Consider the following 23,918-nt stretch of genomic DNA (forward strand, 5'->3'; position numbering starts at 1 on the left):
TAGATAGATAGATAGATAGATAGATAGATAGATAGATAGATAGATAGATAGATAGATAGACAAATCAGAGAAAGAGTATATGTGTGCACATCTTATCTATCCTATCCTATCTATCTATCTATCTGGACCTTATTAAGATGTAAGCTCTTGAAGAGTGGAAATTTGTACTTTTCATTTATGTTCTCAGTACTTAGCAGAGTGCCCAGCACACACTAAGTAAACACTAAGTAAATGTTTTTTTTAATCATTTAGTAGATGCTTAATAAATTATTGCTAAATATGAATTTTAAGCACAAATGCCATTCTAAACTCTTTATCCTGAGCTTACACTCTAAAAAAATAATAATAAGTCAAATTCTTCAAGTAAGCTAGCAACTTTTTGGAGTTCTTTCCTTAATGTTATAAATGAAAGTCCTTTTTTTTCATCGACTTGTTTTCTTGGCATACTATCAGCATGTTTCTTTAGAACAATGAACATAATTACAATTTGGTATTGGACTTAAAAAGGAATGCACACGTGCATAGCCTCTAGCCTATGCTATAAAATGAACTCCATCTGCAAAACTTAGAAAAGTTTCTCTATTCTTAGATCAATCTTTGTTTTATCTTAGCTTATTCCCTTAAATAATTTTACATTTTCCTTATCTCAGAAAACCAAGAGATTACTTTATATTTGTAAGTAGTCTTTTTTTTAAGAATTTGTGTGTAGTCCAGTAGAAGTCTAGAAATGTATAATTAATCTTAATATATTCAGCTGATCTCATTTGAGACAATATGGGATGATATCCAAGGTGGAGAATGACAAATAGAAAGCACAAACATTGCCTTGCTTATATGTATTTGATCACATGTATACTCATATATATGTGTATGGAAAACTATCTTTCTATCTTTGTATGTGTCTGTGTATATATATATGTATATATATATATATATATATATATATATATATATATATATGTATGCATCCATGTATCTATCTAACATTCCACATTAGGGCCAGAAATAAGTTACAACATGTTTTAATTCCACATTAGGAATTTTAGGGTACTGATAATCAAGGAGAATTACTTTAATGATGGTTATCCCTAGTAACATAACTGTAACTGAACTTTAATTCATAAATCTTCAAGTGTTCTTCCATAGTGAGGAAACTAATTAGTTTTTAATGTATTAATTAATATAGTATTAGTATTAATATATAGTTAGTAACAATAGTATATTTTCTGCATTAATTTCCTTTTAAAAATGCACATCATAAGAGAACTAATTTTTCCAACCTGTTTTTTTCCCCTTCTAGAAAATTTTGGAATATATGTATGAGAGGGAAAAATTAAGACCAGTGTTGTCTTGGAGAGAACACATCAGAGCTTGCTCCTGTTCATGTGAACAAAAGCATGTCACATATTGCTTTTGTATTAAGTAGGTGCTTAACGATATGGGTTACAAGTCACCAATGACAATCTTTCTGGTGAGGCAGAAGACGACCAGACCTTACCATCTGCCCTACAACTTCAGACCAAGATCCACTGGGTCTTGCCATATGCCTTTCAGTTAAACCTTCCAGCACTTCAAGTATTGCCATTTACCAGCCTTACCAATTCCCTACTATTGCACCCTTAGGCCTTAAGGCCTTTCTGTCTGTTTTGCAGCTGTACCCTCCTACATGCTGTCTCCCAATTACAGTATGAGGTCCTTCAGAGCAGATACTATCTTGATTTTTTTTTGTATTCTCAGTAATTAGTACACAGTAAGTGCTGAATAAATGCTTTTTCAATCCATTCATAAATGACTGTTGAATTGCATCCAGACAATGCCATATTACATATGTATGTATTATTCATTTGTCCCTTGATTCTTCCCAGTCCTGTGCCTACTTTAGAATTTAAATTCCAGAGAGTTCCTGGGTCATATCTTGGTTTAGTTTCTGGATCCAAGTATCATAGCATCAGGAAAATAAGGGTTGCTAAATAAAAGCTTGAAGACAATAAAGAACTTAATGATAAAGGAAAGTGAACAAATATTAACTTACTATAGTGTCTTCAAATTATTTATGACAAGAGGAATGAAAAACATCAGAATTAAGGGAATAAAATAATATTCATAAGAGGGATGGAAATTCTTGTGTCTGGCCACAAAGGGGTAAATTCTCTAAAAAAGACTCATCTGGCTTTTGGTAGCGTGATTCTCATTGATTTTTAATGAGAGTCACATGGAAAGGGTTCACTCTTGATACTTAAAAAAATCACAGGCAAGAATCACATTTATTCCAAGTTTTATTGGAAGGGACAGAATTTTATTTTTCAAAAGAACCTACTGCATAGTAAAAAAAAAACACAATGTGAACACTAATTATCATGTTTGTTAGTAGATGGGAACTTTATTTCATTACAGTGGAAACTAAGAATAGAAAATATCAAAAATGATCTCATTTTTTAAACCTTGTGTCTGATTTCTAATATCCAGTTTTTTTGTAAGAATTCTGAATTCTTCTAATTTCAGAAATATTTGTACTTCCTTCTTCACAGATGTCCTCATTCTTCATCTTGGCCTCACTCAGAGGCAGTAGCTTTTATATTAGTCACTACTAACTGTCTAACGTGAGAAAATGCATTTAAAAATTATCCATGTAAAGAATTCATTGCACAATTAGGAATCTAGTCATATTTAACTAAAACTTCTGGACTTCACCAGTTCACATGCATAAGATGGCCAAAATTGAATACACTAGTTATTTACTAATAGAAATGAGTGTTGTAAATGAGTGGCTATATGTGTAAGGACTATAATTCATGTCCTCCTCCCTCAGCCCAATGTTAAGTTCTTATAAATGGCTTTAAATAAAGGATAAAGTGTTAAAAATTTGTGGTATAGATTGGTCAAAATTCTGTTGGGTGGATTTGGAAGGAGGGATGCAGAATTTTAGCAGAGACTTAAGAAAACTATGAGAAGAAAAACAGAAAGGAAATAAGGATTAAACATCCACAAGTAGTTTAATCAAATATGCAAACTTTTTAGAAAGATACCAAGCAAAGTCAAGCACAATTAGGAAATGAATCATAATTTGTATTTCATTTGCATTTATAAGCCCCAGGGTTAATATTAACCTTTTTATGAAAAGCATTCTAGTACTTCTAAGATTTCCTAGTTTTAGAAGATTTGAAAATTATGACAATGAAAATATCAGCATTCTTTAAAAGTAAAAATAACGGTACCTCCAACTTGATGTAAACAGAGTTGAAAATCTCAGTTTCTGATACTAAAGGTCATCATTTGCAACAATTTGGGTAAATTTGAAGTGTGATCATTACTGTAAACTGTGCACTGGTCTGTTGAGAACAGAGGTTCTTAACCTATTTTGGTACCGTGGACCTCTTTGGTTGTGTTGCAGTCTACGGACTCCTTCAAAACTGGAAGGATCATAGAAGTAGATGTGGAAAAGACTTTAAAAGATCATCAAGTCCAATACTCTCATTTTATGGGAAACTGAGACACAGAGCAGTTAAATGATTCACTCGAGGTTAAACAGGAAGTAAGTTTCAGAGCCAGGATTAGAATGAATGAACCAAGGTCCGTGGAACCCAAAGACTGACTCTTCTTTTTCCATTGCACTACAATTGAAGCAAGCAGAAAATTCCAAAAGACCCTAAATCCATTGGCAGGAAAAAAAAAAACAGGTATGGCAAAATGAAGTCTATACTTTCAGCACAGTAATGGTTAAGTCCTACATAATAATTTGGAATGACCATTAAGCTAATGCTTATCAATCAAATGAATAGCCCAGTTCAGGTCTGATAATAGGAGAGGTGCTGACTGCATAACAAGATTGCACGTTTAAAGCCTCTTCAGAACTTAAAATTCCAATAGCTTTGTCTTTCAAAGTCACCAACAAAGAAAGCTACAAAATTTATTTCAGTGATATTGTAATTGCTAAAGTAACTTGTACAAGTGTCTCATCATCTGAAATGAGCTATAAGCTATAAACCACACAAGAAAATCAAGTTCATAACTCTCCTGCCACAACTCACTTTTAAATCTAAATGCTTCACCTGACTTGATTATTTATGTTGGTTTCCAGACTTAATACTGAATGACCTTTGATTCTTTCAAAAAATCAAGTCTATTCTCAAAGAAAAAAGATTTGCCAACATTAAGGGTATTTAAAAGAATGTGTCAGTGACTCTGGAGTGACAAGGAATTTGTAGGGAATATCTGTAAAGAGGAGTTTCAAAATTTTTGAATAGTTCCACAGTTTCCCAAGGTAACTATCTTAAGTGACATTTTGATGTATGTTATAATACTGTGGGACATCTTCATGAGTTTAAATCTGGGCTCAGACACTTATTAGCTCTGTGACCTTGGGCAAATCATTTTACCCTGTCTGCCTCAGTTTCTTATCTGTAAAATGAATTGGAGAAGGAAGTGGCAAAGCACTCTAGTATCTTTGACAAGAAAACCCCAAATAGGGTCATGAAGAGTTGGACATGACTAAAAAATAGACTGAACAATAACAATAGTATCTTGGTTTAAGAATTAGCTATATATTGTGAATTTTACCCACCACTATGTAGGTGACCCAAAGAACAATGTAAAGGCACATACTGGGGAAAAGTAAAGTGTATAATATTCCTAAGAATAACTTGCACACAGAATATTGGAAAAGACATAATCAAATATTTTTATGCATATTAAAGAAGATAGCCTAGTTCATAAAAATCATAAAATTTTTGTGTTGGAAAGGCTAGGCAGTCATCTAGCTGCCCAACTCATTCATAAAAGGAATCTCTCATAACATATGTGATCATTCAGCCTCTACTTGAGTGTGGAGTAACCCACCACCTCTTAAAGAAGGCTGTTCTACTTTTGGACAGACTTATTTGTATTTTTTTTCTGACCCAAAAGCTAAATTGGCTTGTTGAAATTTCTGCCCACTGAATGTGGTTCTGTTCTCTGGATAAGCACAAACCCTTGGTTTACTGCTAGATACCTCCTGCCATGTTGACTTTAGACCATCAACAACTGCTGATATATATTATAATTTATCTAAAGCTTTGCTAAAATCTAGGTAAATGATATCCTCAGCATTACCCTTATGTACCCATCTAATGACAATGTGAAAAAAGAAAATGAGGTTATTCTGGAATGATGTATTCTTGATGAATTCTTGATGATTTTTGTCATGACCACTTTCTACCTAGGTATTTGCCAAACATCTCTTTATTGATCTGTTCTAGAATACCATATTCTCTTGCGTATTCCTTTCAAAACATTGATCATTGAGTTAGCCTTCTATCAATTTCCATGTTTAATTGGTTTGAAATTGACTTTACTTATTGGAAAGAAACATCCATTTGGAGCTTGGAAAAAAAAAATAGGCCCGTCTGAATGGAAATCAATGGGAGGACCTCTATAACATTACGCTCAAACATTTTAATACCAAAAGAAGCCAGAACTAGGATCTGGAAAAATTGGTCACCCAACCAAACTTAACTAGAAGTGGAAAATATACCTACTTATGTTTGATTTCAAGGGTATTGGAAACGCCCTACTATCTATAGAGATGTTTCTATTACCCCCTTCGTTGTTTTACTTAAAAGTTTTGTTAGCCTGTTGAAACATAAACACAGCTTAAAAGGGTAACATTTAAACTGTTTCATTTACCATTTAGTTTAATGTGAATGAAATCCAGAATCTTTCCTGAGAGTCATTTTTGATAGAAGAAGATGTAATGGAAAAGAGAAAATAAGTATGGAAATTGCCTGAGGGCCAATGCTAGAGAGAATAGGTGAAGGCACAGAATTAGGTGCTTTGAAGTCAATTTTTTCTTACTTCAGGATTCTTCATTTGGTCTGTGGGTGGAAGAAGTGGGGGATCATGGGAATGGACTTACCAACAGGCCTGGAAGTTGATATCAAATAAATTGATTCCTGATTCCCCTGGAAGTGTCATTCAGAAATACTTAGAGTAGAAAATATAGAAGAGTTTTCCTAACGGAAATCAAAGGATGTAGCTCTGGAAAATCATGAAGCTGACAACATAAACCCATAGATTTTGACAACTAGGCCGATACAGTTGATGACAAGTATTGACCTGGGTCCCAAGTTATAGAAGCACAATTCTATACCCAATACTAAGTATCCCAAGGGTTACCTCTGATCTTGGTTTTAGTGAAGACCTGTTACTATTTTTTGTACATGGCCCCTTCTCTTCTTTGACACTGCCACCACCCTGGAGCAGGCTCTTTGGCCTCCCTGAATCAAGTCTCTACCCATTCCAGTTCATTCTTCACTTAGCTGTAAAGTGATTTCCTAAAGCCCATTTCTGACTATGTCACATCCCACCCCTACACCTTAATTCAATAAACTCCCATTGCTTCCTATTACCTCTAGAATCAAATCTAAAATCCTCTGTTTGGCTTTTAAAGCTATTCATACCTTGGCCCTTCCTACCTTTACAAGTCTTCTTACAGTTGACTTCCTTCCACATACTCTGTGATACTATTAACATTGGCCTTCTTGAGATTCCTCACACAAGACACTTCATCTCCCAACTCTATACATCTTCACTGGCTGTGCCCTCTAGAACTCTCCCCCTCCTCATGTCTATGCTTTTGTTTTCCTTGAATTCTTCAAGTCCCGGTTTACATGCTACCATGTGCAAGAAGCCTTTCCTGAGTATCTTCATGTTAGTGCCTTCCCTCTGAGATTATCTCCAAATTACCATGCATATATCTTAATTGTACTTAGTTGTTTGTGTTGTTTCCCCATTAGATCATGAGCTCCTGTGGGCAGGGACTATTCATGCCTTTCTTTGTATTCCAAGCACTCAGTAGAACACCTGGTGCATAAAATGTGTTTAATAAATTGTTGTTGACTTGATATAAAAACATGTGTAAAAAATATCTTCTCAAAGGCTAGCCATGTTCCTCTTTATAATAGTAAAAACACAAATGTCAGGACATGTCAATGCCTTAAAGCAATATATAAATGCCAGCTATAATTAAAAATATAACATGGTTAAACATGGTTGAATCCTTTGTCCTGAAATATTATGGCCAAGAATGAAACTGATTATAATTGGCACAACAGAGTTGACTAAAAAAAAATTAATTAATTAAAAAAAAAATCTAGGAAAAAGAATATAAGAACCTGCCCTTGGTAAGCCCTTGACTAATGACTTAGTCAATTACCTTAGTAAAATGAAATAAAATGTTAATGGAAAGAGTTCAGGAATGGGAACTTAGGATGCCCATATCCTAGTCCTGACTTTGCTAGTAGTTCATTGGGTGATCAGTTAGAATAAAAATTTGGTAAACTTTCTGGGTTTCAGTTTCCTCATCTATAAAATGAAAAGTCTTTTCAGTGCTAACATTCATTATTCTGTGGTTCATAACTATACAAAGACAAACACATGAGAAACAGTCAGTGAATAGTTTGAATTCCAGACAAAAAACAAACAAACAAGGCCATTTGTATGTGTTTATCATATAAGTGGGGATACCATTAATGTGGTCTTGTTCTCATTGTGCTAAGCTGCATTAATACCAAATTGTTAGTTCCATGGAGTCATGGCCCTTTGGAGACTCTGACAGTAACCCTATGGAAATTAACAAATTCAATCAGGTTCATTTGTTGCTGCTCACCTTTATAGAGACTTTTAGGTGGGGCCCCTTTAAGCACATGGAGGGAAAAATATTGTCATATTTGCAAAATATATGTAAAAACCTAACTGCATGGGAGACAATTTATATTCTTAGTAATATAAAAGATTTTTTAAAAAAATTCCACTTAAAAGGCTCTATTTTTTTAAGTTTTTATCAGCTTTCTAGTTAAAAACTAGGTAGTGAATTTCAATTTTCCTTTTACAGGTGAATTATTAATTAGATAATTGTAATTCAGTTAATAAATAAACCAGTATGTTCTGTTCTATTTTTTCTCAGAATCATTTTTCTTCCTTCTCACTCCTTCAAACATTAATATTAGATTTTACCAGCTTCATTTTATACATAGTGCAATAATAACCAGTGTCCACCAGGTGTCTCCCATTCTCCATGAGAAGACATAAAATAGGCATGTCAAGGTAAGTAACAACAGCCGCCCACAGTATTTTCCCAAGAGAAAGAAAGATAACCTTATTCTTGTCACAGCTGAAAGACTGAACACAGCATTTACATATAATTTCAAAAACGTGCTTTATCTCCATTGTCAGCAACCCCCAAAGGGCCACCTTTTCCTTTTTTTTTCTTTTTTCAAATTCTTTTGATTCTAATAATTGCCTATGAAAAATGCAGTAGCCAATCATTCTCAGTCTTCATTCTGAATCATACAACCCAAGAGTTTCATGGTGCTTGCTACTAAAAGACCTAAAGGGTATGGAATAGACACCAGTAATTTTGCTTCCTTAATTTTTGTTCATTATTGTAAAAAAACAACAACAACAACAACAACAACATGGGTTTCTTGCAGGGACTCTGGGGGGGCTGGGGGAGGGGAAACACATGGTTATCACAGAGGAGGATTGAGATCATAGAATCAGAATTCTAGTTCAACTTCTTTATTTTGCAGATGAGGAGCATAAGTTTCTAAAATAACATGTCTGCCCTGTGAATTAGGATCTACCCTCAAGACCTTTAGCTTACTAATACTTGATGCTTAAATGACACATTCAAGCCTTGTAGCATTTCAGAAACACTCTCTAATTAATTTTTAAAATGCCCCTCCAGTGTTATTTCATTAACAGAGAAACAAAAACCAAGATTGAATAAAGTTCTTAGCTGCAGCAGAATCAAGATTAAGCATTTGATAAGAATGTCACTCTTCTTCCAGGCTTGTGCCTGGACCATTGTGATCATAGGAGCCTCCATTGATTAGACATACTCCAGATATTTTGGTGCATAACCAATGCTAGATTCTTCAGGATTATAGGGGGACAGGTTGTGATAACAGTAATAAAAATTATGGACAAATTGAAAACATTAAAAGTAGGTAATTGGTATGCAAATTATACCCCATATGCAAATCAGGTACAAACTAATTAAAAGCATTACCTCTACCAAACATTTGCAGCTCACTCTTAATTATTTGGGGACAGCTTGTTTTGAGCCTGCCACTACCCTAAGGAACAGCATTAAAGTTTTAGGGGATGTTCAGAAGTCTCAGTATTGATGTACTACTAACTAAAGGAGAGAGGAAAAAGAATTGGAAGCTCTCTCTCATGACACATGGTCAGAATGGGTAGAACAGTACTTTGGGGACCATATCTCTTGGCTTCTAACTTAAAAACACCAATCTGTTATGAGCACCCTCTTGTACCATCTAGCAACAGAATCATATGCAGTTTGGTGCTTCTTGAATTCATTTGGACATTTGAGGAATCTTTGGTGGAAGCCTTTGGTTATACTGGAGAGTTGGGAGTTAGATTCTACTTTCCTGAACAGATGTCCAGATCTATTTTATCAGTTCTGAGTAAATCCAGATCCAGAAGGAAGATGGGGCAATAAGAGCAGGCTGGTAATGTCAATTGTGAGAAGACCATGAGGAGAAAAGCCAGTGACAGGAATACTCTCTGTGATGGATACCAGCTGTGTTGGAGACCAATGAATCAGTTTAAAAGGTTCAAATCTTATTCCAGCTCCATTCATCATCTGATAATCACCTATCATGTGTGACATGTGAGGCAATTAGGTGGCACCATAGTACACAGAGTGCTGGACCTGGAGTCAGGAAGATGTGAGTTCAAATTTGACCTCAGATACTTACTAGCTGTAAGTGCAGGGCAAGTCATTTAATTTCTTTCTGCCTCAGGTTCCTCAACTGTAAGATAAAGATAATAATTGCATCTACATTCTAGAAGTGTTGCAAGGACAAAATGAGATATTTGTAAAATGTCTGCAAACTATAAAGCCCAATCTAAATGCTAGCCATTAGTATTATCATTATTATTATGTTTTGAGTTTTGCTTTTCTGCTTAAATTTCTATTTCCCAGGAATTAGCTTTTCTTGGTTCCTACCTTTCCCACAGGGCACAGGGCAATTTTCCTCTAGATCACACTCCACCCCCCCCATCCCCCTTTTTTTTTTCAGATGCCCTGTATGTAGTCAGTTTAGGCAGGATTTCATCTTGAAACAGTGATAAAGCCCTCAGTCTCTGTTGTAATTCTCCATCCTGAGGGAACTAGTTTTAATGGAAAAAGCAAAAACAAAAACAAAATAAAACAAAACAAAAATCCAACTCTCAGTACTTTTCCACTTAGCCACAAAAGGATACAAAAACCTTGAGGAAGAACCTTTGAGTGATTCAATGCTTAGAGATATTAACTGTCACCATGCATCCATGGTGGCATATTGGCCAGGACTGACATGAGCCCAGTAATTAGGAATCTGAAGCCCAAGGTTGGCTTGGGGTGCTGCTCTCAGCTCTGCAAATGAACTGCATTCATTGTTAATGGACATATTAGATACTTGTTTCTGTTCATCCACAAGGATTAACCTTCTTTTACTCTATAAAGGAAAGTCTTTTGTACTGTAACTATGTGCATCATAGTATAATAATGGTGATGATGAGAGGAATTATTGTTTTTCTATTATATTAAGAACCTATTATTAAATCAGGATTAGGGTTTTTCCTGTCTATTTCTTCATTCAGGGAACAGTCCCTATAGATAGGTTAGTCAGTATCTGAAGGACATTGCTGATAGATGAGATTGTTCAAATCCTCCAGGTACATGCTCTATGATCTTGAATTCGTCTTCATGAATTCAACTACCCAACTACAAGACCTTACAAAACAAAATTGTACACCAATCAGGGTTGATTTTTTCACCCATAAGGGGCACCTTCTGTCCCAAAGGTTTTTAAGCATTCAGTCATCTCTATGATTTTGTCTTTGGTTATTGAAACCACTGTTTCAGCTACCCTAATTAATAACCATTAATTACCCAGAAATTCTGTCTCTTGGTCTTTTCATTCATCTCAATGATGATGATAATGATGGCTAGCATTTATATAGTATTTTAAGTTTTACAAAGCACTTTACACATATGTCCCTTTAATCTCACAACAACCTTTTGAGGTACATGCTGCTATTATCTCCATTTTATAGATCAATAAATTGAGGCAGAAGATAAATTAATTGCTTAGGGCACAAAGCTGGTAAGCATCTGAGGCAGGATTTAAACTGAGGTCTTCCTAATTCCAGGTCCGACCTCTATTCACTGAGTCATCTAGTTGCCTGAACACTGGATTATTTGGAATATGATTTGATTTGTCTGTTAAGGTTAATATGCCACCCAAAACCTAGTCACCTAATCCCCTTAACCCTCATACTCATGGCATTCTCATCATCAAGCCTGGATTCGGGAGTCCCTAGGGCTGCTACAACCTGTAAGCATGTAGAGACTATGAAATTATTCTCCTATTGTGAGCCTTAAGTTACCTAAACCTCAGGCTACCTCTCTCTGTGTATATTCATTTTAGGTTTTCTTGGCAAAGATACTGGAGTGGTTTCCCATTTCCTTTCTCAGATCATTTTATAGATGAGGAAACTGAGGCAAACAGAGTCAAGTGACTATCCAAGGATCACCACAGCTAGCAAGTGTCTGAGGCCAGATTTGAACTCAGAAAGAAGAGTGTTCTTGTCTCCAGGCCCTGTGCTCCATCTACTAAGTCAAATGTTCACCCAGATATACGTTATTAATCACTCTGGTCAGAGTAGCTCTTCCTAAGCACATAGGAATTTGATTTAAAAATATGTAAGTCTGTGAGATAACTAGTGTTCATGCAGAATTTGCCTAAGAAATGGTTTTTATTTTGGCAATTTGCTTCTATTTGTTAGTGACCATTCTCTAAATTACTATTGCTGCATGAAGGTCAGATAGTCAGAGGCTGCTTCTTGGAACTATTAGCTCTGGAATCTAAGAACCCAATTTTAAATCCCTGCCCTGACATTACTTAAGGTACCCCAGGCAAGTTGCTTCACCTTCCTAGGCCTAGTGTCCTCATTTATAAATTGAGGGGATTAGACTAGGTGATCTTGGGAATCCCTTCCACATCTGACTCTATGCTATGAAACATGCACACAAGATTCAGGGGCAACTAGGTGGCACAGTGGTTAGAATGCTGGGCCTGGAGTCAGGAAGACTCATCTTCATAAATTCAAATCTGGCCTCAAACACTTGCTAGCTGTGTGACCCTGGGAAAATAAGTTTAACCCTGTTTACCTCAGTTTCTTCATCTGTAAAATGAGCTAGAGAAAAAAAAAATGGCAAAGCATTCCAGTATCTCTACCAAGAAAATCACAAATGGAGTCATGAAGAGTTAGACAGAAGTGAAATGACTGAACAACAATACACAAGATTTACTGGCCTCCCTTTCAGCCCCATGACAAATGACTCAGTATTATGCTATTACAGCAGCAATTTCCCAAAGGGATCTTTCCACATTAATATCTGTAGTAATGACTATTTGGGGACTCAAAATTGCAGCAAGAATTTTGAGATGGATGTGGTGCTGGAATGATTTTGAATATTTTGAAGAAATTTCTTATAGTGGTGGGATTTATGGGCTTTAGCGCTCTACTTGCTGTTGTTATTCAGTCCTGTCTGACTCTTTGTGACACCATTTGGGGTTTTCCTAGCAAAGATACTGGAAGAGTTTGCCATTTCCTTCTCAAACTCACTTTACAGATGAGGAAACTGAGGCAAACTGAATTAAGTGACTTGTCCAGGGTCATACTGGTAGTAACTCTCTGAAGCCATATATGAACTCAGGAAGATGCTATTTCCTCAGGCCTAGCACTGAGCCACCTAACTGCTCCAAGTTTCTACTGCTTTCTAGCTATACTCTCCTGGTCAAGTCACTTAAACTCTGTGATTGTAGTTCCCTCATATGTAAAAGTGGGATAATAATACTTTATGTATATCCACCTAACAGTGTAGTTGTGACAAAAGTACTTTGTAAACTTTAAAGTGCTACTGTGCTATTTAAATGTGGACTATCAGTAGAAGGTATATTCTTTATTTAGGTCAAAACATCCCCCCCTCCTTCCATTATGACCATAGAGGTGCCAGGGAAAGGGCTATTACTCCTGGTAGCCAACCATATGAAAAAAAATCCTTAGTAATTTTAAACTAGATTTTTAAAAATAGTCAAAACTTTTTTTTCCCCTGACATTTGTTGTTTACTCATTTTCAGTTGTGTCTGACCCTTTTGGAGTTTTCTTTGGTAAAGACACTGCAGTGGTTTGCCATTTTCTTCTCTAAGTTATTTTACAGATGAAGAAACTAAGGCAAACAGGGATAAGTGACTTGCCCAGGGTCACACAGCTAGTAAGTGTCTGACTTCAGATTTGAACTCAGGAAGATGAGTCTTCCTGACTCTAGGCCCAACACTCTATCCAATGCATAACCTAGCTGCTCCTTTTCTGACATTATTTCATAGAAACGGAAGAACAGAAAATGTTAGCCATAAATATTTGAATTATTACTGCTATATACTAATTCTTCTGTATATTATTTACATATTTTATTAAATTAGCTTCATTTACCAGAAGAAAAAGGAGAATTTTTAAAAATTCATCTTCCTTGTGAAAAGCTTTCTCTTTATAATGACTTGACCTTGCAATAACACTCAGGGTTCAGACTATACTTCCAAAGGGCTGTTGGGTAGCCAGAATTTTCTTTAATAAGGACAGGATTCCAATTCCTCCTTAGCTCTATTCCTTGCTGAAATGGAATCACTAGAAAACAACAAAAATAATAAGCTGTATTGCACAGAAATTAAAGCCAATTAAAGGAATAGCAGTAGACTCGCTATGCTAATCAGATTTCATTTTAAACATTGTACAACTCCCCAGGGTCTAATGACACCCTCCAAGAATGATGATGATGATGATGATGATGATGATGATGATGATAACAATAATGTCTAGAGAGGCAAAGAACTACAGTTAAAAAGAAGATATCAAGCCAGAAACAAACCATAAAATAGAGTTGCTGAATGAAATTCCCAATACACAAAACTTTGTGGATGATGGGTAAGGGATACATGGACTTAGAAGGTAAAAATACTTGAAACTTAGGCACAGACCAAATGTGTGTCTGGTACATTATGATTCAGATCCTGAGTAATAAAACAAAAGAAAAACGACTTTTTTTTTCTTGTTTAAAAATATTTCAAGTAAAAGAAAAAAAATAAAGAATCTAGGCCTCAATACAACAGAGCAAGTCAGTTATAGAATCAAGATTCACTCTCCCATTTCTGATAATTTTAAACAAGAATTCAGTATGTTACACTGAATATCCTCAAAATGGCTATCTTTTGAGCTAATCTAACCCCAAAGCCCACTTGTCTGGATGGTCAAGTTGCTTAAGCTCAGTAGGTTTGGCTGCTATGATTGAAATATAATTTCAGGCTACACTTGACGGGTTGTTGCTTAGTAATTAGGCCCAAAGAGATGATAGAAAATGAGAGTTAATATTATCATATTAAGAAAGGTTTTTTTTTTTTAAGGTCAATTTTTTTTGCATAAACATGGACCTCCTTGGCAATCTAGTGAAACCCATGGATTCCTCAAAATGTTTTCAAATGGGGAGGTATCCTAGGTTTTTTGTATAACCTAAGCTTGTCCAGGCATCCCCAGATCACCTAAGGTAGAAATGCCCTGAGGAGCCTTTGGAGCATGTCTGGATTGCTAACATGGAAACTTCTGTGTCCCCTACCCAGTGAATGGATGTAAGCTGCTTTAATTGGCTATGTAACCTAAACAGGCTGCATTATTATAACTGGGGAGACTGAGGTCTACGGCTGTTTCTACCACAAATTTGCAGCTCCCACTCTTCTTTATGTTTGGGGAATGTGAGCAGTGGGTGTTAGAGCCCCCACTGGCAGAAAAGTTAACTACCCTTAACGCCTTTCAGGGTAGGGGAAAACGTTGGAGGTGGGGCAAAATCTAACCTATCTGACCTTCTAGGCAATGAGGGCCATGGTAGTCAGTGTTAACGCATAAAATAAAATGTATAGTATTACAAAGGAAAGTAATTCTATTGAAATGTAGCTATCAAATATATAGTTTAAAAATCAATTTCAGAAACCACAGGTTAAGAGTTGTTTCCAGCCTGACCACTGGGATCAATGTCCAGAGGAAGAATTTCATCTGTTCATAATATCAAATTAATTCTCTTCACCATCCTATGGCCAAATCAGTCCAAAGGTATAGTCAACTGAAAGTACAAATGTGGAGCCTCTAAGTAGGGGCATGTGTGGGGAGGGGGAGTGAGGAGTAGAAGCCAAGTCAGCTAACAGCTCATGCTAACACTCTTAATGGGAATTTTTGTTTCAGAGTGTCTTGTGAAAACTTTCTGATTAAATGAAAACAGTCATAATGGCTCTCTGGCTCCCTGTCTACCAACCTTCTCAATAACTTAGTTTGACCCCTTGGCACACAAAGGTTCAGCCCCAATTCAGGCTCAGAGGTCCACCTAGCACCATGGCAGGGGAAATATAGGGATCCTTAGACCTAGGCAGTTGAGCATTATTGCCCTTGCTCCTTGCTTTTCCTAGACTTTTGACTTATTCATCATACTTAAGGCCACTACTTGACAAATCTCTCCATTCATTGTATGAATCTCTCCCTAGGATCTCTACTGGGGTTCTTCTACCTTTTCCAAGTCCCCATGGCTTGGGTCCTCAATACCTGCTTTCTTAGCTTCTTTATACCTGCCTGGAACTCCTTCTATTCTATGGACTCCTATCAGAATGTCCTAATATCACGGTCATACAGCTTTATTAAGGGCATTGGGGTGGCACAGTGGATAGAGTGTGGGCCTGGAGTCAGAAAGATTCATTTTTGTGAGTTCAAATCTGGTGGCAGGCACTTGCTTGTTTATGATTCTGGGCAGGTCACTTAACTCTGTTTGCCTCAGCTCCTCATCTGCAAAATGAGCTGGAGAAGGAAATGGCAAACCACTCCAGTATCTTTGTTAAGAAAACCCCAAATGGGGTCATGAGGAGTTGGACACAAAAGACTGAACAAATTTGGAAGTACAAAACTCTTATGGTTGTTGCCCCCATGGGAGGCAGCTAGGCAGCTTAGTGAATGGAGCACCTGGGGGAAGACTCAAATTAAAATCTGACCTCAGACACTCACTTGCTGTGTGACCCTGGGCAAGTCACTTAACCCTGTTTAACTCAGTTTCCTCACCTATAAAATGAAGAAATGGTAAATCACTCCAGTATCTCTGCTAAGAAACCCCAAATGGAGTCAAAAGAGTTGCACACAACTGAACAACAACACCACACTATTACACACTGAAATATCTATCAATGCTGGCAACCCAACTATTCAAATTTCTTATCATTGGTGGCTTCTGGAAGTCTGTCTTAATTTCCTGCCTGGCATGTCTGTCTAGTCTCTGACTCAAAGTAATGTCTCACCCAGTTGATTCTAACACCAAAGGCTGGTCCCAACAATGGTTGATGTGGTAACATGTGGCATAATAGAGGTCTCATCTGGGAGTCAGGAAGACCTGGGGTTTCCATTCTACTTCTGATAGTTATTTGCTGTATGACTATGAGCAAGTCTTCATTGTTCCAAAGCAATTCTTTAAAACTGCAAATTTCAGAAGTATTGCCAATCTGCACCAGTGGAAGGAATTTCCATCCTGGAAATTCACTACACATGATGAAATTAAAAATCAGGATGAAAATGTATACATATATTACTTGTTCCAGAGTGGAAGCCAATGCCATCTAGCAATGTCAATGGAGGATGGGAGGATCATATATAATGGAATGTATAGATCATTGAGTGTAAACCCCTCATTTTATAAGTGAGGAAACCAAAGCCAGAGTTGCATGGCTATCAAGGTTAGAAGCAAGATTTAAATCCAGGTCTTCCTGACTCCGTGTTAAGAGGTTTAGTCATTATGTTTACAAGAGAAAGCTGTACATAAACAAGTCTGAATATAAGACATCTTGAGTCCTAATTTTTGTCCTTGGCCTATCTTGGAGGAAAAGCAGTGCTCTCTCTCTCTCTCTCTTTCTCTCTCTCTCTCTCTCGGTCTTCCCCTTAAAATTTGTTTTGTGGATCAATTTAATAATCTTATAAATAGCCATGAAAATGAATGCTAATTGTTCCATTGACCCTTTGGAGCCAGTTTCTGGGAGAAGTAATATTATTAATGGAAAAATTAAGATGGGATTGTCTATATATTTTATCATTATATAGGCTAAAGTACTGAGAAACAAGCAAACTTTTTTCATGATCTTGATGTTTATGCAGATAACATAACATGAAATTGACAGGATTAGACATGTTAATATAGACATTGTACTAATTTAAATGGGAAAAGATTATTTTACTAGCCTCATTATGCTAATCATTCTTATGTAACACTACGACATTGCAGACAGAACAGAGCCTACTCTAACTCAAATTAAGTACATCTAATGATCTATAATATTTTGGCCTCAGAAATATACTTATCTAAAGTTAATTATTACTATCACAATGATTCTATAGAAAATGTGGGTGGGAATTTGCCGATTCAAAAGCTGACGGGTTTCCAGAGTAGGTTGAGGGATTCTTTAGCCACTTTCAGAATGTTTCAATTAATAAAATCATGGCAAACTACGAGCCCTGACTTCAAGGTTAAATTTGTCAAAAGGGAACCTTTGGCACGCACAGCACTGCACTGTACCTGTACAGATGAAACTCGATAGTCCTCCATAGATGACATCATCATTGTCTGGTAATATAAATGGACACCTTGTCTGAACCTCCAAACAGTATTGCTTGCAAGGAATTGTCTTTCTGCAGTGAAACTGTGTGACTTCAAAATACTGGGAACAGAGCCAGGCTTTGTAGACAGTCTGGAAAAAAAAAGAAGAATCAAAAATATAGAGAGATGACAATATTGCTGTCACTAACAGGACACGTAGTGCAGTAGGGTGAAGGCTGTGCTTGAAAGTGGATTATAAGAAAAATCACATGTTTACACAAGGATAAAAACGTAATCATTGGAAATTACTGCAATTAAAAATGATACATGATTTCATCACATTCCTCAACAAATTACCAAACAGTAGCTTGACGTTGGACTATCTTAACGCTGCTTAAATGAAGTAAGATTGATTTAACTATAGCTTGCATTAAGAAAAAAAGAATAAATATTATAAAAACAAAAGTAACCTAATTTAGCATTTGAAAATATTGTAATTATTTGGTGCAGTGTATGGGGCCTATTTGCCCTCTAGCTTCCTTTGCATTTAGAGTCCTAATGCCTATGCTCACAGTGGACTGTAGATGGTGCTGATTCTCCTAAAAAGGTGACCCAACACAATTGGAGAAAACAATCGCTTTTAAGCTGTTTGAACTTGTAGAAATGCAGAGCAAGGTAAAGAGTAATAAACAAAGCATCAAAAATTTACATTTGTGTTTCATGTCAAACATTAAAAAAAATCTCATTATCTGAGATGATGCAAGACATGCAGAAATCAAGATATTTAAAATGGGCCCAATAGAAGGAAAAATAATATTTTGGTTTTTAAAGAAAAAAATCATTATAATGTTAACTTTGACTTTTTTAGGCACTTGGTGATTCACATTAAATAGTCAATAAATATTGAGTTAATTAGAAATTCAACTGTGATAATCACACAATCCCCACACTCATTCAAAACAATTTCAGGGTATCAGAACTATACTTTTATTTTGTTTCACCTAATTTTTGGTGGTTACCAAGAGAATTCTGGAAATGGTACATTGTACTAGTACAAGAGAGTGATACACTCTTTAAAAATAAATAGTAAAACAACAGAACAATGATCCATCTGTCCACCCATCCTATACAAATGACCACAGTGTAGCTTGCTAAGATTCAGATCTATATCCTAGAGTTTTCACTTATCCATTTGGAAGTGCTTTATCAATTAGTCTTCTCCCAATTCTTAGAGGGTACCAAAAATTGCCAAAGGGGAAAGAAGAAGAGAAAGACACTTTTTTTAATTGTTTCTTCTTTTCCTCACTTTCTCACATTTTCATCTTGAGCTGCCCCCTAATATTAAGCTATGTGATCTTAGACAAGTCATTTAAAATGCCAGGTTTTCAGTATTCTCATTGATGAAGGGAAGACTTTGAATTACCGAATCACAGAATTTTAGAGTTGCAAAGGATTTCAGAAGTCACCTAATTTACCTTTAAGGTCCATTTTATCTCTAACATTTTGTGATTCCACGATTATTCTTTTATTGGTCTTTGATTAATGTTTGGAAGAATCAGAATCAGTATTGTGAGATAAAAAAATATTGGATGTTGAGGATGAGAAATTTCATTTCTTAATAGTGTCATGGTAACATTTCTTCTATGCTGTACTTAAAGGAATATGCTAAATATGTAAAACTTAAAGCTTTTTTCTCTTTCAAAATAATTCAAATTTACAATGTCAGTATCCAAGGACCATGAACTTGAAATGAACATAATCTGTGCCATTTGTTGGCTACTTGAAGCTCCAATGATGGATCTATAGGTATAAAAGAAAAATCAATTTTAATTAGAAATTTGGTTTTTGTTAAACTTTAATATATATTATAGACATAGTCTTAGAGTTGTTATTTGGTATCTGTATGATTTGGGTAGGTTACAAATTTATATCACCAGAAATTTTGTAATCAAATGTCAGTAACTGATAAATTAATATACAGATGTTTTTGAATTTTGATCTCAGTTCAATTTATAAAACACAGAGTAACCCGTACTCTAAGGCTATTTTGAGGTATACAAAAGTGAATAAAACACTAGGAATTAGTCTCAAGAAACTTAAAATCTACTGAGTAATATACAATATTCTTGGGGAAAAGGTCACCACTCTGATGGAGAGTCCTAAAAGAATATGAATGACAGGAGGTATTCATCAGCTCCTGGTACATAAGAAATTCAGACAGTTCACTTGAGACAGTTCCAGGAATTTTGATAGACAAGGATAAATATGATCATCATTGGTGAAGTCCTCTGATCCAGTGCTCAGATACTTTTTAGCACTGTTATTTTTTATATTTTACTTTGGATTACATACTAAACTTGTAAATAAATTTTCATATAATGCCTGTCTCAACAGTGAGTAAGGAGAGGATAAGAAAGAAGGGTCAGTGTTGGAACTAAAGGAATTCTCATAGAGAAGATTTGGAGGTTCAGAAAATGCAAGTGTACATTAAAACCTTAAAGGACTGGTAACAACTTAGATCTATGTGACAGTGGAGTACCAAACTAATAAGATTCAATTGCCCAGAGCCCCGTTTCTGTATAATGTTCTGGCAGGCTCCAGTTTTTCAGTTATTTTAAAAGTGTCAGAATTCAGGGCTATTCTTGTGGCCTTTCAGCCTCTCTGTTGTGAGGTTTTAGACCTGTGAAATTTAGATACATACAAAGAAATACAATTTAATTTAATTTACTAATTGCTACATATTCTTAATTAAAGAATACACTAAATAAATATATACTTATTATTTTTCATAGACCCCCATAACTAGAGGAATAACCTGACAAAAAAAAGATTTTAACTAAAAGACAAATTGGCAGATCATCCCTAGAAAATACTTCAAGAATTGGTGAAAAAATCCAAGGATGCTTATTCTGAACTTAATTATAACACTGCAGGGGAAAAGTACCTGCTACAGAATGAGAAGATCAAAATGTTCTTTTTCTTTTTCTTTTTTTTTAATCTTCCTCTTTTCTTTGTCTATTATTAGGTTTCCATATATAGATGGGGACTTTTGATAACTGTGTTTTGATGATAACAATTTAAAAACTATGTTTTACACTGTTCCATGTCTCTTGACATTATAGATCAACAGCCTAACAATGTTCAGTAGATGAGTCTGAATATGGAAAATACAACCCAACTTTTGCCATATAAATTGTTAGTTCAAATAATTCATTTTTCTCATGGGAAACCTACATGTTTACATGAAGAGATGCTCTAAGAAAGACATGCTTCCATTTAGGGACTGGTTTAGAAGAACAATATTTGAAGGTAGATTTCTTTGATCGGACATCGACTTTGCTTTTCAGTGCCAGAAAACTCCCTTTTCTTCTCTGAGAGAATATTCTATTATAATTTCAGGAAATTGTATTTGCTTTATGGGCTAATCTTGACTTTCATTTTCTTTTCCCATACCCAGTTTCTTCCAATAACAAGCATACTCTTCTAACAAAAACAAAACAGAACAAACAAACAAAAAAACCCTTAGGGTATTCCAACTTCTCTTATGATAGTTTAAGGAAACAATCTGTCCTCATATTCCAGTAAAGCCTCATCACACATAGGAGTTAGTCAGATTGAATTAGGTCTCCCTATTGTAATGTGAATAATTCTACTTGCATTAAGTTTTCTCAACATACACCAGGTGGGATCTGTTCTCTTTTCATCATGGAATGCATAAATCATATTTGTATCACATTTTCCTCACAGATTTTTATAAGATGAACCATTATTGATTGAAACATCTATATAGCTATCAGCTACTATCAGGAGAGCCTTATATATTGCTATAATATCTTCTCCTTGACAGAATCACAGAATCTCAGAATTGCAAGGATCCCTAGAGACTGAGTTCAACCTTACAAAGAATCCCTCTCTTCTCATCACTTACTGTTGATCACACAACCTCCATTTGAAGACATCTGGTGATGTAGAAAACACCAATTAACTTCTGAAGAAGCCCATCCTGCTTTTGGGATTCAGGATCCAAATTTGGGATTTGGATTCAAATAAGACAAGTGTCTTATTTGTCATAGAATAGCCTTAAAGTCAGCTATCATTTCCCTCCTAAGTTTTCTCTTCTCCATGCTAAGCATTCCCAGTTCCTTTAGTCAATTTAGATACACCATAATATGATTTCCAATCTCCTTACAATGTGGTTACTCTCCTCTAGCTCCAGTTTGTCTCTAGAATATAGCACACAGAACTGAACACAATGTGGTTTGAATGGGACAGAATGCGACAGGACTATGCCCTCTCTCGCTATGTACTTTTTAATACAGCCGAAGATCATATTACCTTTGGGAGGTTTCATGTCATGCTGATTCATTGTAAGCTTGCAATTTATTAGAATGTTCAGGTATTTCTCAATAAACTGTGGTTTAACCAATTTTTCCACTCATTAGACTCCTTTGCATTTTCATTCGGTTGTGTCTAAATATTGATCAACAATATGATCAGATTGTGACATGTTCAGTAAAGGCAAATCAAATTTCAAAAGCTTTAAGAAATAGAGTTGCAGGAACAAGGCATGTTAAAAAAGTAATTGACAAAACCTGCTTGGGCATGCTAAACCAACAGGCCAGGGTGAGGAATAGGACAGAGCTTGCTTAAGGGAATTCAACCCACGAGGAATTCTGACACATCAAGGGAATTTGTCTCTCTTGGGCATGAGCATGTGTATGAGTGAAGTGTTCTTCAGAATTAAGAATCAGTTTGCACAAAAAATGCTAAAATACTTTTTACTAAAATAAGCTAAAGAATATCTACATCTCTCTATATATACATATACATAGGAAGCAATAAATGTCTCCCTTGTTTTCTAATAATAGGGAAGAAGAAGTATGTCTGGAGGAGAGGGAATAGGACAGCAAATTGAATTTGACAAAAAATTTATTAAGCATTTACTAGGTGCAAGAAATTGTAAAGGTAGTAAAAATAATGTCCTATGAGAGACTCTTGATGAAACTTAAGTTCTTGAATCTGGAAAAGAGAAGACTGAGGGGAAACATGATAGCAGTCTTTGTATTTGAAAAACTGTCCTGTGGGAGAAAAATTAGTCTTTTCTGTTATAGCTAAACGGTAATCAGTGTTAGTTGTAGGGAGGCAGACTTTTACTCATTGCAGATTACAACTTTTTGTCAACCAGACCTGTTAAAATGCAATGAGTGGGCTACTTTCTAAGGTAATGAGAGTCTGGTCACTTAAAATATTCAAACTAAGGCTTGATTTCAATACACCAGGGAATTTGTAGAGCTTTATGCATTGGGTGGAAGTTGCACTAGATGTTCTCTAAGATGGCTACTTCTAATACTAACTTTTTTTTTTATTCCTTGTTATATGGAAATTGAAAGATGAAATGGTCTTGGGGGAGCAAGCAGGATGCTTTTTCCAAATTTAACAAAATAATACCAACCTACAAATACAAAAAGCAAAACATAGTGTTCTTTTCATTCCCCAAATGTTGTCAAACTGTTGTGAACTGAAAAGAACTCGCACATGACTGGATATGAGAAAGGAGGGAAAGGAAAATATAGAAGGATGACTACAAAATTAAGAACCTGGTATTAGATAGTGGTATCCTCAAGAGACATAGGAAGTTAGAAAACAGAAGCGTGTTGGGGGGCAAATTGATTTTTATAGGCTTATAGGATGTTTAGAAGGAAATATCTAGTAGAATGATGCTGATGATATGGAAATGGAGTTCAGGAAAAAGACTGGGACTGAAAGACATTTGCCTAGAGATGAGAGCTGATGAGATTACCAAGTGAAAGAGAACTGAGGAAAAAGATAAGATGGCTCAGGGACAAGTCCTGGTAAACCCCCATACATAAAGGGGTATGGGACTGAGGATCTAGTAAAGGAGACTGGGAGGATCAACCAGACAGGTAGGAGGAAAAACAGTAAAGAATAGAATCTTTTTAAAAAAGAGAAAAGAAAAAAAAAACCAGGGAAGTATTTAGGAAGAGTGAGTGGTCATCAATGCTACAGAGGAGTTAAGGATGAAAATTGAAAAAGGCCACAAGACTTAGCAATTAAAGATGATTAGTAACTTTAGAAGAGATAACGATTTCACTTAAATGATGAGGTCAGAAGACGGAAACTTACTGGCCGAGGAGTAAGAAGTGAGTCAAGGAAAAGATTCCAGGTAGCTTTTCCCAGGAGT

General features: G+C 35.7%; 1 protein-coding gene across 1 annotated transcript in view; it reads right to left on the minus strand.

Annotated features, from left to right (window-relative positions):
* The window catches only part of LOC114046321 (transmembrane protein FAM155A-like), a 726,009-nt gene that overhangs the window by 18,029 nt on the left and 684,062 nt on the right, over window positions 1-23,918 (minus strand). Inside the window, exon 2 of the mRNA XM_027866622.1 lies at window positions 17,696-17,867. Within this exon, the coding sequence (XP_027722423.1) occupies window positions 17,696-17,867 (172 nt within the window). The remainder of the gene's footprint in view (window positions 1-17,695; window positions 17,868-23,918) is intronic.

The sequence above is a fragment of the Vombatus ursinus genome, unplaced genomic scaffold, assembly GCF_900497805.2.
Source record: "Vombatus ursinus unplaced genomic scaffold, bare-nosed wombat genome assembly UNPS02014781.1, whole genome shotgun sequence".
In the NCBI taxonomy this organism is placed as follows: domain Eukaryota; kingdom Metazoa; phylum Chordata; class Mammalia; order Diprotodontia; family Vombatidae; genus Vombatus; species Vombatus ursinus.